This window comes from Battus philenor, unplaced genomic scaffold, assembly GCF_028537555.1.
Source record: "Battus philenor isolate CCGP_79_NKW_IND1 unplaced genomic scaffold, ilBatPhil1.0.hap1 SCAF_19, whole genome shotgun sequence".
Taxonomy (NCBI): domain Eukaryota; kingdom Metazoa; phylum Arthropoda; class Insecta; order Lepidoptera; family Papilionidae; genus Battus; species Battus philenor.
The window spans coordinates 12,107,303-12,122,467 of NW_027181681.1; the positions used below are offsets into that span (position 1 = coordinate 12,107,303).

The 15,165-nt window shown below is 33.2% G+C and overlaps 1 protein-coding gene across 5 annotated transcripts in view; it reads right to left on the reverse strand.

Annotated features, from left to right (window-relative positions):
* The window catches only part of Nedd4 (E3 ubiquitin-protein ligase Nedd4), a 52,324-nt gene extending 38,539 nt beyond the window's left edge, over nucleotides 1-13,785 (reverse strand). For 4 of the 5 annotated variants that reach the window (XM_068764648.1, XM_068764649.1, XM_068764651.1 and 1 more), the window contains exons 1-2: nucleotides 13,513-13,785; nucleotides 3,764-3,843 (exon numbers count right to left, since the gene is read on the reverse strand). In XM_068764648.1, the coding sequence (XP_068620749.1) occupies nucleotides 3,764-3,843; nucleotides 13,513-13,674 (242 nt within the window). In that variant the 5' untranslated portion in view covers nucleotides 13,675-13,785. Of the gene's footprint in view, nucleotides 1-3,763; nucleotides 3,844-12,562; nucleotides 12,767-13,512 lie in introns of all 5 variants that reach the window. The other variant, XM_068764650.1, reaches the window with a different exon arrangement.
* Between the last annotated feature and the right edge of the window lie 1,380 nt (nucleotides 13,786-15,165).

Consider the following 15,165-nt stretch of genomic DNA (forward strand, 5'->3'; position numbering starts at 1 on the left):
TGATAGCACCACGACAGTTTCGGGGGTAGCGTATACACGCATACCCCGGGACGGGCTATCGAAAATAGCACAGCGCGAGGGAAGACCGCGTGGCGATCCCTGACCGGGAGATACCGCGGTCTCCCGTATAGCGCAGAGGGCGACCACCGGGTGGAGGGGCTAGTGGGTAGGAATCCCACATACTCCTGTCCTCCCCCCAGAGGCAGGGCATCTTGAACACCAGAAGATTTCCCCTACCGAAACAAAAAAAGGTTAGGTTAGGTTAGGTTATTGACCTCCCCAAATTCATCCAATGGGGTATATACCGTAATCGCCACGCTTGGCAAGTTAGCGATCGCAGTGTGGTATTACGGTACGCAGAGGACGCTGCTGTTCAAGAGCTGTGGCAATCCTATATAATTAATGCACAAAGTGTGAATTATAAAACATTGTATACTGGGAATTGAACCCGCGCCTATAATCACAAGTCACAGCACTCTGCCGCAGGGATACCGCCGCTTAGATCCGATACAACGCGATAACGACGATATAATTACGATATAATGGTTCATATTTCATAATAACATTCAGCAAAGAATCATAAATTTCTTCAATTGTCATGGTAAGTGTTCAATTCTCTGACATATGCCCCCGCGATGCGTATATATAAATAACATGGAACTCTAAATTTTTTATATACTTTAAATACTAAGATTTTGACCTCTGTCTCGCCTCATGTGAAGCTACGACGAGGTCTACGATACTATATGCTCGCTTAGAAACCTATTCAATTTTAACTTGATGACTCCTAAATTATAATTGTCTGAAATTCGACTTAAAATTGTTTGATGCCACTGTTTCTCTCTTAAAAAATAGATGACAAAAAATTCTTGTTCTTATATTTCATAGATAAATAAATAATATTATAAGTCGTGCTAACAACTAATTTTCAATTTTATTAACTCACGTTTATTTTCCTCTTATTTTTTTTTATTTTATGATGTTTAGTTAGTCAGGATTGATGGAATTTTTTATAAAATATGTAGACTGATTTCTTTATTTAAAACAGAAATGAATTTTTATAGTACCGACTGCATAATTGTTAACATATATATATATATATATATATATATATATATATATATATATATATATATATATATATATATATACATATATATATATATATGTTAAATTATTAGTATATATATATATATATATACTAATAATTAAGAGATGCTACAATGTCCTATTTTAAAGGCGAAGGATGTGCTCTTTTACCATTTTTTTAAAATACTGACAGCTATTTAGCGCATCTATTTAGTTCTGGTAGCTCATTCCATAACCTGACAGCGACAACTGTAAAAGATTTCTCCATAAACATAGTAGAATGATCAGATATACTCAATTTCAAGTTCTCCGATGATATAAGCAACTTATAATGAGTAACGTAAGAAAATAAATCTAGATAGAAATAGAGAAGCGAAAGAAAGTATGCTTAGTACGAAATTTTTATATTAGACTGTTCGTTACATTTGACAGAAGTAAATATAACATTCTACCACCTACTAAGTAAACCAACTTAATCCTTCGTGTTATATTGCTCGATCTATTTCCATCGCACGCACTGCCGCCCAGACGTAGATATAATTACATTAACACGCAGCAATGTAACGACTTCGCGTATTATCGTCGCATTTGAACGACTCACAATAAAAAAATTGATTTGCTGAGATGTAATTGTTCAAGTAAAACCCCTCACGTAGCTTGTGTTTCAACCATTTAAATGGAAGCACAAAAAATAAAACCAAATGTGTTTTATTATCCTTCATCAATGCCAGAAATTACTCTCATTCTTTTTTTCGGAATGGAAGATTCGAATTCACTTTCATCACTCGAAGTTATTTTTGCCGATTCGATGTTTGAAGCAGAAATATTTACAATATGAGAGATGATAATAAAATCGGTTATTAAAACAAAAAAAAAACTTATTTGGAACCGTGTTAAAACGAAAACGTGTAAAGCGGGGGATAGATGTAGTAGTGATTTGTGGATCTCTTTATTACTTGACTAATCTAAGGGCAGGCCCGCTTCTAGTTGGACGGACGCCATAGTTCAGGTCGAGGGTAACGCAAGACCAGTGATCGTGGTGATCTTTGGAGTAGACCTATGCCATGCAGTGATCATCTATCGGCTGATACGATGATGATAATGAATATACGTTTCCTTAAGTATTAACTGTATTTACCAAAGATCATATATGATATTATACAAAAGATCAAGATAGATCTAATTATAGATTCTAGTACATTCATCAATTATGAGGATTGCCATGATGAGTAAATATTAACTCGACATTAATGTCCATATATATTTACAAGTCTAGATTAATGTTAGTCATTAATTCTGACCATCGTTATCAAGTTAAAGTGTTAAGACCTAAATTACGAAAACTAATTTTTTCGCATATGGAAACCTAGAGATATATAATTAAAGCTGCAAAAAAAAATTGATATCCATTCGCTAGTATGGAAATCTATTCTTACTTGGAATTATATTTCTGTCTTCTTTCTCCCTCCCCCTCCCTCCCCTTCTCTCTCTCTCTCTCTCTCTCTCTCTCTCTCTATATATACATTCTGTATATAGAGAGAGAGAGAGAGTAGTATATATATACAGAACAGTGTCAATAAAAAGTACGGTGAAAGTGTTTACAGAATGTAAATTCTTTATTTATTCTTTCAAATCAATTTCGTCCCCTACAAAGTAATTCCGGCAGATTTTCCAGTTGAAAGAGTAGAAAGTCTTTTCCCGGTACATCCTTCGCATCCTTCTACTATTCTGTATATATATATATGACCCCCGCTGCACTTTCCGTTCAGGTCATTTGCAGATCTCATTGAAAAACAAAGGACTCTTAAACAAATGAACTGTAAGGCTCGAATATAGATAACTTCACATCACGTACGCGCATGTAATGTACTGTATGTAATGTACGTAATGCATGTTATAACTTTTTCTCGCTAATTATAGCTTTACAGTATTGAAAAAGGGTAAAGCATACGTCTTAAACAACTTTATTGTGGGTCGTATACGCCCCACGCGTCCTGAATGGAAAATGCTCAAAAATTGCCGTAGCACGGAACGTGTTAATACATACGCAACTTTCTTAACTTACAACACTCAGTTTTGATCGATAATATTATTATTTAATTCTTTCGGTTTATCGTGTACCGCCATTTTATTATTGTTGATTATATAACAATATATCGATGATAGAAAGTCGATAAAATAAATTTAATTTTAGAAATACTCGGCGGGTCGCATAGACATGTTTAACGGGCCGCTAGTTGCACACCCCTGTTTTAGTACATATTAACCTACAACTATAAATGCATGACGAAAAAACCATTACCGATGAAGCTGTAAAAGCCGCAAGGCTAACAGCACAAACTTCACACGAGACTATAGACTATGACGAAAAACTGCAACATACCACTTAAACGTCAATGTATAGTGTTGTACATCTGCAACATTATATATATTAATTTATATTTATATATATATTTTAATAAAAAGGTATAAAAAATATTACATATATTTCATTTCTTTTCTTCATTTTTTTTTCTTTTCTATTTTCCCTGCATTGTAGTGTACTTATCTGCATGAAATATTTTTTAAAGTATAAATAAAAGTCATGCATTTATGGGTCAATGTAATGAAGTATTGAAATAGATGGCTGAAGCATATATATATATATATATATGTCATAGAGGAAAAGGCTTACCTGGCACCAAAAATGTCTTTTTTCGCCAACGAATAAGCGCCAATTATCTTCAAACGAAGAAGAAAGCTGTTTTCGTCCGTCTGAAAAAATATATACACAATTATCGATTTTTATTTTACAATATACCCCCATAATAATAATAGTAAATGTAAATTATTGCGATATATTAGGGGGACCGGAAAGTAATGTCCTTTGTCGCTCTAGCATTGGTTTTGTATACTAGATGGCAAAAGGTTGTTAATAACGAAGGTGAATATATTTTTGACTAGAAATAAAAACTTGCTAAAAATGTAGTCGTGTGAATTTAACATAAGAATGCAACATTACTTTCCGGTCCCCCTAATAGACAGTAAGGAAATAGAAGTAAGAATAAATAAGTTGTTAAACAAATGATAAAAATAATAAACGTAAAATTGTAGTACTCTGGAGATCAGGCGAAGAGAGTGAAGCGATGTATGGAAATGAATAAAGATATTGTGAAGGAATTTAGAGTTAAGAACGAAAGATGAGTATTGAAATAAAAAAAAATTGAGAAATTATTATTCAAACAAAGATCCTGTCCACCCATGATAGGGGTTGAACGAGAGGCTTTAAAAAGCGGAGTAAAAAAGTATATATTATAATACTGGCCAGTACGTCCATAATTATTTTTAAATTAATATTACGCGTTCGAATTTCAAAATCGGATGCGATCAATAATATACACCAATACCTCACTTTGCGTCGTAGTTACGTTCCAAAGAAACACGACGCAAATTGAAACGCCGCAAAATGAACTAAGATTTTCTATAGCAAACCATATAAAGATCGAAGATAGGTTTCAGGGTTACGAAAACACTACTTTTTAAAAAGAAAATTGAACAAAGCAAACATTTAAAAAAACAAAAATAATATTACTCCGCCAATAAATAAATTGGAAAAATATTTACTTTTTAGTAACCAGAAACAACACGTAAAAATTTATATAAATTTATCTTTTTAAAAAAGCACAACACCCTACATTACAACACACTAAGTAATTGAAACTGTACTCTAAAATTAGCAAAACAAAGTAAAGATAAAACTGTATTGCGTTGTTTTTAGTAAGAAAGGGAATCCCCGAGTTTTGATGGCATGACGCAGTTAGAAACAAGTGTTGGTCTTTTCGAAAAAAAAGAAAATTTAAAGACTCGAACCCAAAACAACGCAACCTCGAAAATCTAACGACGTACAGTGAAAATTAGTACTAATTAAGCAGCGACGCAACTTCGAAAAAAAACGCAAAACGAAACGACGCAAAGCGAGGTATTGGTGTAGTCGCTGCCATTGCGTTTGGGACAAAATAGTATACGCTTGTGAAATATACCACATCGTTCACACCTGGCGGTATTTTTCCTTGCCATCTAAGTAGGAGCATACGCGCACTGGTAGATTCTCACAGCTACCCCTAATACGCTTATATTTCAGAGAATCTCCCATAAGGCCAGAAATCCTTCAAGTAGACGTCAAGGTCGAGTTAGGTTTAACAGGAGGTAGACATAATTTAAAACTGTTTTTGGGTAATCGAGGTTAATATTCGAAATTTGAAAAACCGGGGTACCAGTATTAAAAACGGTATTATTAATAAAAAATTTACTTGTCATGTTCTTATTTATTTCAGTTGTTATATGGACTTGTTAACAAATAATATATGAAATCCAATAATAACAGGCTTGTATGGCATTATATAATTGAAGAAGCAAAATATATAATTAAATAGAGAGTATTTATGAAATAATATTTATATCCTGCGTTTTGTTTATTAAAGTGTGCTCTTAAAAACATTAACAATCAATCTTTCATCATCAAGCGAGGACGGATTTTTTGTACAAATTAAATTAGACTTATATTGTGCATAAATTCAATTTTTATCAACTAATGTAATACGAAAATACCGGTATTTTTACATGAATACCGGTTTTTAATATCGGACAAAAATCTTCCGGTATCGTATTGTAAGCCCTAGGTGTTCTTACAACTTTCAAGATATATAAATTTTTAGTTAATTCTACCGCTGATTTTTTCAGCAGTTAAAATTTTTATGCACATTCCGAAACAAAGTACAAATTTTTCTTCATCATCAGCCATAGGTCCACTGTTGGACATTTGTCTCCGCCATATATCACCAATAGACCCGGTTGCAAGGGTCCTGTATATTACGCAGCGCTTTTTAATCTGTGGTATCCAGAACTTTGTGTACTAGCCCCTGTTTTTGGGTACCTTTCGTTCACCCCTACATCTGGGATAAGAACTTTCTTTATTATTTTCATCATCTATCATTCTTCACAATATCTGTCACTCTTTACAATCTTTGCATTTATTTCAGACTTCCTCTTTCATCCCTCTCTTGCATTCTCAGGATATCACAGATTCCAGAGACTCCAGAGTTTTACTGACCCAGCAGTTACCTGTTCAGCGTCAAATGGTCAACAAGAAGGGAAGTCCAGTATCGGACAGAATCACTGTGTTCCAATTCCCAAAAATATATTACATATAGTAATGCAAATACTTAAGTCGTTGCAGTACCAGATTTTTTTTTATTTCATAAGAATGTAACACTACTAAGGCACCATCATCAAGTAAAATTAACAAATATAACAAGGTTATTGAAACATCGGAAGTGTTGTATCAGAAACCGGTGTAACCAAAAATGATATCACATCTAGAACCTCCAAGGCGAGAGCAACCTTCGAATTCCGTCAGGTATGGCATTCACGAAAATTTATTCGCAGATTTAAACTCTGAGTACTTCAATACAACATAAAAACCGGTATTTCTGTACGAATGTCAAACGAGGAAGGTCACAAGGTCATTGCCGAATCCATGGGAACGCTGCTATGAGACCTATGAGACCCCGGTAGATCAAACACCAGAAATGGAACTAGATAGGCCACATGATCCAAAATGAATATATACCAGGTAAACCCTTGACCTGAATCCCAAGGAAATCGAAAACATGGTCGTCCTAAGCAGTCTATGTGGCGGACAATTGCAGAGGCGAAGCAAATAACTGGCCCAAGTTACAATTCCAGCCTCAAGATGGCGACTGCATTGTGAACTTCCTCTGCCCCACGTGGGAGACATAGCATGACAAGCAGAGGTGTATGTGATCCCAAGCAGTATAGTGAGTGACAACCACGAGTCGGTAGACGGGAGGTGAGTAAGACTCCCACTATGGATGGACTGATGACATAGTTAAAGTTATGGGAAGTCTTTGGCAGCGCAAGATCAGACATTGTGATGATCTTTTAGGAGGGGATAATCCTTGAAGTGGGTGGTAATTGGGTGACATGATAACAGTACATGGTAATCATCAAAACCTTGCATATGTCTCATGATTCATCATCAAGCCCTAACAAAAATCTTGAAATAATTACTTCCATCCATAATGTTTGATTGTCGGCTTAAATTATCTTATTTATTTTCTATTTTACAATTAATTGCATGAATATCATCATAATAAAAAAAAATATTAATCTATACATTATTAGTTTAAGTAAATAAAAAATTTCAAGATGAACTAAACATTTCAAGATGACCCATAAAGGATGTTTACCAATGATATTGGGAAACAACCTAGATAAAGCTGTAGGTAGACGCTAGATCAGTGTTTGTAAACCTTTTTTGTGCCATACCCCTCGTAAGCCTTTCTAAAATTTACGCCCCTATATGCAACATATATAATTTTTATATTAAAACAAAAGGGTTAAACTTGTGTCAAGTCTATTTTCAAATTGCCTCTCTGTGGAGTGAGGGCTCCACTGCGCTAAATACATGACACTTCAAATATGTCCTACTGCTTAGAGTGGCATAGTGGAAATAGGAGCATTGCTTGCAACATAGCTTCACTTTTGGAAGAGGAAGAGAGTCACCACACTTTTTTGAGGTTGTTGCAGGGTGGTGGGTGACGTAATTAGGCACTACAAAACCTTGTAACAGGAAGTGTGGTGAGGGATGGGAGGCGATACGTAAATGTAATGTGAATGCTGTGTATTGAATAGATGCTAAATGATAGAAAATATGAAGGATGAGAAAAGGAAGGTGAAAGTAGGAGAGTATATCCCTATCCTGAAAATGAGATGGAAAAGAGAGTATTTTTAAAAAAAAGGTCCCACTGAAATTATGGGGGAGGCTTGAACTAAAACAATGATGAAGTCTATCCATTGTTAAACTGTTAATAAATAAATAAAGCTGTCATTCACTAAACATACTTTAATAAGGGTGATATAAACATTAAATCACTACATTGTATGTATCAGGTCAGACCTTGAAAACTTGTAGTGGTGAATACCTACATAGGTTGATCAAACACTTCACAGCCTTATTTTCAAAGTGAGTACTCTGAAGGTAAGGCTGAAGCATTGTGACAAAAATTTCCATTTGTCATGTAGAATCACAAAAGGGCTATGCTCCTGGATTTCCCTATAACTTTGAATCAGAAATAAGAAAATCCATAGATGAACAAAGATAATTGTGTACAATTGGACCACAAAGTTAAAGTGGCACTAGGCAGGCCACATAACATGCAAGGGATAGCCACTAGAGCCTTAATGTTCTGAAGTAAAGACCATAAACCTGCAAGCACTGTCTGATGACCTTAAACAACCCTTTAAGGTCTTCGGAAGATGCTATGTACAGTCTAACCAGTTCCATGAGAATTCTATCGAGTAGACCTATGTTCATGATCTCATTTCTATGTTAACTTTAACTTTAAATAAACTTGAATACCCACCAAGGATGCTAAGTTCAAAATTGCCTATAGTTGCTTGGCTAAATTTACATGCAAGTCAAATTACAGTAACATGAGCATTTGTTTACATCTATACAACCTTATATGTAAGTTGCAGATGTAGCAATTGGTTCCTTTGTAACTGACATACAATATATAACTTATTCCATTATAGTGGTTAAAATGTAGACTGCCAGAAGGTTGTGCTGAAGGAGTGGGACACAGTTAGTAGGGATATAATGCTTTGTTTTCAGAAATTAATTAACTAGGGACTATTTCAACAAGGGTTCTAAACAGTTTAACCATCATGGTCATCAACAACTACTATAATTGTTTTAACCTGAGGAAAGTCCTCTGAGATAGGGCAGAAATCATGATCAGTAAGAAAGGGACCAATATATAGCTACCGCTATGTAGCAGTAATCGTGCAATCAAGTGCATCGCCCGCCAGCCCCCCCTGATAAATGCGCGTGCAGCAAACAATGCGAATCACTACTACCACTGTTAATTCACTCTACATGTGTTTCACCTCTCCACAGGGCATCCTCAGGAGATTTTACACCAACCAGTGCCAAACACCGAGTTTATCAGCGGGGGCTGGCGGGCAGTGCACTTTATTGCACTACTACTGCTGCATAGTGGAAGTAGCTATATATTAGTCCCTTTCTTACTTAGGACGGACTTCCGCCAGGTAACGCCTGAATCTATTAGATATTTGAAATCATGACCGTTTCATAAATACAGGCAAGGTTGGTATCAGAGAGGAAGCTTTTAAATTTATGTGATGTTGTTCATAGAAGAAATAAATGTTAAGCATTTAAAGGGAGCAGGAAGCATGTAGTAGAGGTAGGTAGCTTTTCTAAGCTATGTAACTTTTTTTCTGTTTTCATAAACCTATACTATTACTAAGATACATTTAAAGAATATTAGAACCTTTAGTAATAGAAATTATTAGGGCGACTAGAAAATAGTGTTGTTTCTATCAACATTTTACAGAAAACCCATTGCTTTTTACCAAATTCATAAACTAGATGGGTTAGAAGGTTATTGATAATGAAGGTGAATATATTGTTGATTAGAAATAAAAACTTCTAAAAAATGCAGTTGTATAAATTTAACTTAAGAATGCGACATTATTTTTCGGTCCCCAAATACATTTTCGCTGGTTAACAATAGTTAGGTAATAACCTATATACTTAAAGACAACTCAAGTACAGGTTAATTGGTTATAGGTGTTAAAGCTTTCGAGGAGTGAATGGATAGCCAATTTACTGTCAATTAATGTATGGTACACACCATCACAAAGAAATAGTTTAAAAAAAAATAACAATAATATCATAGCCAGAAATTTTGTTATCCAAATTTGTCAGCCAATAGACACATTGCAAGGCCAAGGTTTTTTTTCCAAACATTGCCACAATAACTGGTCAAGCTCTGCCCACTGACTTCCTGCATTCTTGATTACATTGTCAGCCTACCTAGTGCTGGCCTACCTACACTGCATCCACCAACTCATGAATAAATAAATAAGGTAAATAAAAATCACTACAAATTAACCCTTTGCACTAGAGAACGTTTCCACATAGACCATCCAGCAACTCGAGACATTTCTGAACATTTTTGATGAATTTACTACCTCCAATGTAACATAATTAGACACACAAAACTTTTATATTTTAGTATCTTGAAATCTATATGAACATAATTTCTTAAACATTAGTCTTTGTAATTTTGTATTGTTTGATATTTTATGAAACAATTGCCTAAATGAATGCATGGGTATTCAGAACTAATATTACATTAATATTTTGTTTAATGTCCTTTGGCATGTTCATTTCATTTAGAGCTTTTGCAATCTTTTCTACTCCAATTAGAATGATAAGTGTATCTTTTCGGAAATTTTTTACATTTTACAAAAGAATTTTACAAAAGAATTTTTTACATCACCATTTCAAAGATTCAAACTTCAACTTTTCTAGACTATTTGCTGCAGCTGTCAACTTCACACTGAAAGCGATAATATAATCCGTTTCACAGTTGCATATTAATTTCAAATAAGAAAATCGCATATGCATTTGAAAGTGTATGATTTTTAACTCTGTGAGATAATATAAAGAGAGAAGGAACATTACCAACCATCAAGAGATAATCACCTTTCAAGTTGCAGCATTAACCAGCATGGTAAACGAGACTCATCTTTCAAGTGCAAAGGGTTAAAAGTAATTATCTTATCCCTGTAGACTTACGTACTTCTATAAGAAATTGGTCGGTCACATTCCAGAAGAAAGAAGAAAGAGTGAACACTTTATAAAGTGTGATTAGAAATATGTGTAAAAGCATTGAAGCTTTTTACTAACCAATGAGCTATAGCTATATATATCAACCTTTTAGCAAAGCTATTATTATACTTTCTAACAAATATTATGCATATGTTGTGTACACAACAAATTTTATGTATATATAAAAATGCCTATCGGAACCAGAGAAATCTTAGAGATATATTCACTAAGTTGTTATAGTGGTAAGTAGTTACAAAGACAGTGTAATGAATTACAGACAGATAACAAAAAGAAGCAACTATTTAACCTCTATCTATATGAAATCAGGTGTAGTCTGTTATCTCACTCATTCAAACAGCTAAAATTATCTAGCTGACTCACTCTAGCATTCCGGAAGTTTATCAATTCAAATTGTACAATACAACATACTGACAATACATAATGTAATAATTTAAAATAAAATCATTAATTGGCAGCTAATAAGACATATTTTCACCTAATTAAACCTTTACACCTATAACCAAGGACCCCAAACAGGACATAATTTAAGAGATAGCATTTTTCTTATTTGACTTATGTTTAATCCATTATCAATACCCATAATATTATTGTACTGCCACATTTTGATACTATATGCTGTTTTAATAAGTAATAATTCAAAAAACTACCATTACACACTAAATCTACCACTTTTAGGTCATGAAATTTGGTAACAATATTTGTCTATAATGTATTATAATTCCAGTGATAAACAGTGATTTTTAGGGCAATGCAGTGTGGTTAGGCTCCATTCTAGGTGGGACTACAACATAGTTAAGGCTGCATGAAGTCCCTTTTGGACCAGTCTTATGCCTTGCTGTGGGTGTCAATCTGCTGTAAAGGGATTTGTTAGGAAAACTTCTAGAATAGCAAAAATATATTTAGCAGATTTACAAGTCTATGATTAAGTTATTAATCACTTATGTACAGTAATTTCTCCTACGACATACTATTTTGTTATGCATTAAAAAGTATACATGTATTTGTATATATCTACATGTATATTCTACAAGAATTTCCAATGTCTACATGTTGTTAATTTGTAATGAAATGCAGTTTATGATTATATGTGTAAAAGTTATATATTTAAAATGAAACAACCCTAATTTTAATAAAAATAAAAATACATATTTTATTTATAACATACTTTTTCCGAGAGATTTAACAAAAAACGTAAAATTCCTTTATTTATTATATACACAGAGACATTTGAGTGCTTTATAGGAGAATGATTGCACAATATCACTTACTGTTTGCAACTATCTCATATCTGCTGTTATAGAGAGGATTACTATATATACATCTTATAACACCTGTTCAGACTTCAAAATATTAATTTGAACAAACTCTATCCAATATAAAATGAGGCTATTTAAAAATATTTTGTCTTCAAAGTTTATTTAAAACATAAAAAACACTGAACTTTATAATGTATAATATTATATGTTATATTAACGATATTAATAACAATAGTATTTTAAGCTTTGACTATTATACGTAATATCAAAAATAATGACTTAACATCTGGTAAAACATTAATAATGATATAAAAACAAGTTTACACCGGTTTATTTTCAAGGTATTAACATCTCAAAAACACAACAATACATCCGTTCGTGAAGACATCAACCTCGGAAGAAACAGTCGTTTAAATATTAAATCAATTACGAGGACATATTTACATAGCAATGAAATACAATAAGACTTCCGATTAGCTAAAAATGCACTACTTACACGTGTATCTGACTGCCAAGCCATCACCCATGTGAATATAAACTAATTAATAAACGGAACCGTAAACAAGTTGGGCACTTTACGTATTACATCGGTTGGAATAACTTAAAAGTAATGACACGTTAGCTAGAGAATTCTCTTCTGCGACACCATTAAACTCGTTCTATTCCTTGAGAACATCAGAAACGCGCACTCTTCGGGGGCCTTGAGAAAAAACCCAAACACAACAATCATACGAAATACTACAATTACTAAAACTTATAAATAAAAAAATAGATTATCACAAAACTATCCACTGCGCTTAGTATGACAAATCAAGTGACAGCTTGACAGGCTTTGTCATTACACTTTTACGCATTGTACTCCTTTGCACGCAAAATAAACAACAAAGTGTGTCGCCCACACAACGAGTTTAATTGTAGTCGCTGACATTTAAAAGATGAAAATAAGAAATGGCTTTCGTTTGATTGTATTTTGTGAAGAAAATTTGTATAAATACGGACTTAACTGAATGTTCTTAGAAAATGAGTTTGGTAATGCGGAAACTTTTTTGAAAAAATGAATGAAAATACATATTACCTATATTTCTAGTTATTTTTTAAAAAGATGTCATATGAAAAAGATAAGAATTTATATTTTACTTTAATTTGAGTCAAAGGGACTAAATGAAGTAAGTTAAAATGAACTTATTTAAGATATCGTGTATTTAAGAATTGATAATAAAAACTTACAACTTCTTTAAATTGGTCTATCCTCAAATAATGTCATGACCAGTTACATTAAATCTCACACTAAGCGGCAAAAATTAATGATTTGATATTATCGTATTATTTTAGATTTTTAAATTCTAAGTCTACAGATAAATAACATTCTTAAAAAGTTTTATATTCTATAGCGATGGAATAACCATTAATTTACTAGAGAAACTGCGTTGTAATATATATAATTACCTCATATTGTAAAGAGAATCTTGGCTCTGTTCTTTGTGGATAGTTATGTCTCCTCCATGATGACCAGGACGACGACCGACTCCGATGCGGCTCAATAGACCTTGTAATAAACTCCAACGGTCTAACGTTATGCATGACTGTTATAGATCGATAATCTCTCATTTCGAAACACAGCTACACATTTTTTCACCATCACTTTCGTCTTGTTTTACAATATAACGTCATTTATTTCACTATCATACCGACAAGAACAATATTCACGTATGATTTCTTTACAAAGTGGCGCTGCAGTACACCGTATGACTGTCGTAATCTTATCGGGCCGAGAAATGAGCACGATAAAGAGAGCGTGCTTCAATAATTAACTACAAGATGATAACTGGATTCGGCCTAGAGAAGTAAAGTTCATATTCTTTGTTTATCATCATTTTTTTATGATAATGCTATCAGTCAGTCAATATTTTCATACGCCTTCCTTTGTAATTGCATAGAAATATATTTTAAAGACTTCGGTTTCTACGGACACTGTTTTAAGTTTATGGGCAAACATATTTAAATTATCCTAAGCAAAACATGACAGTTCATTTTTTTATAGATACGCCAACATGAAGTGTAAATTTGGGAAAGTTTTTTCAGTGTGTAATAAAGAAGTCGAAAACTAGTTTTCTTAATTAAACAATGGTAAATTTTAAGTTAACAGTATTTATTATAAAATTTTTACTTTATTTGCATATTATGTAAAAATAATAATAAATATAGTATAATGTAACCTAATTTTGCAATGTAACGATTTCTATGTAAAGGGTTTTTTGGTTTTAGTTGTGTAAGTTTTAAAGGGGTAAAAGTATAGCACGTTTATCAGCACAAAGGTTTACCTCTATTCCCGATCACCTTATATAAAGTGATGACTCTGAAATTTGTTACATACATTTAATTATCCTATTCAAATGCGACAGCCTAATAGCTTCTTCCCCCCGCATCGTTTAGTTTTTTTTTTTTAATTTTGGGATTGTTCACAGGGCCGATAGGTCTTGGAGATAATGATATCACGAAGTCCGAAGTAGAAGTGTGAATATTCTTCGAGCTTCTTCTTATTATATTTCTATGGAATTATTCTTGTCGATGCGCCGCTGATAACATAATATAACTCCTACAAAATAACATATTTTTGAATTTCATAATAAACGTAAGTGGTTATCGATTCGACTTCGCTTGAATGCACGAATAACACGAAGGATTAACTTGGTTTGCTTAATAGGTGACAGAATTTCATATTTACTTCTGTCAAATGTAACGGTCTGATATAAAAATTTCGTAATAAGCCCGCATCCTTTTCTTTCTCTATAGAATCTTGTTTAACCCGCTTTCTCGCTCTTACCTTAAAACTTGAAATCGTTTTTTTACGTGACTCACACAATAAGTTGTTTAGATCATATTTAAAATTGATTATGCCTGCTCATTATACTATGTTTATGTAGAAATATTTTACTGTTGTCACTGTTAGGTTATGGGTTGAGCTACCAGAACCAATTAGATGCGCTAAATCGTTGCCAACTCTTTAAAAAATGGTAAATGAACACTTTCTTAATCTTTAAAATAGTATTTTGTGTAGCATCTCTTAATTATTCGTACTTTAGCCACGTAAATTGCCCT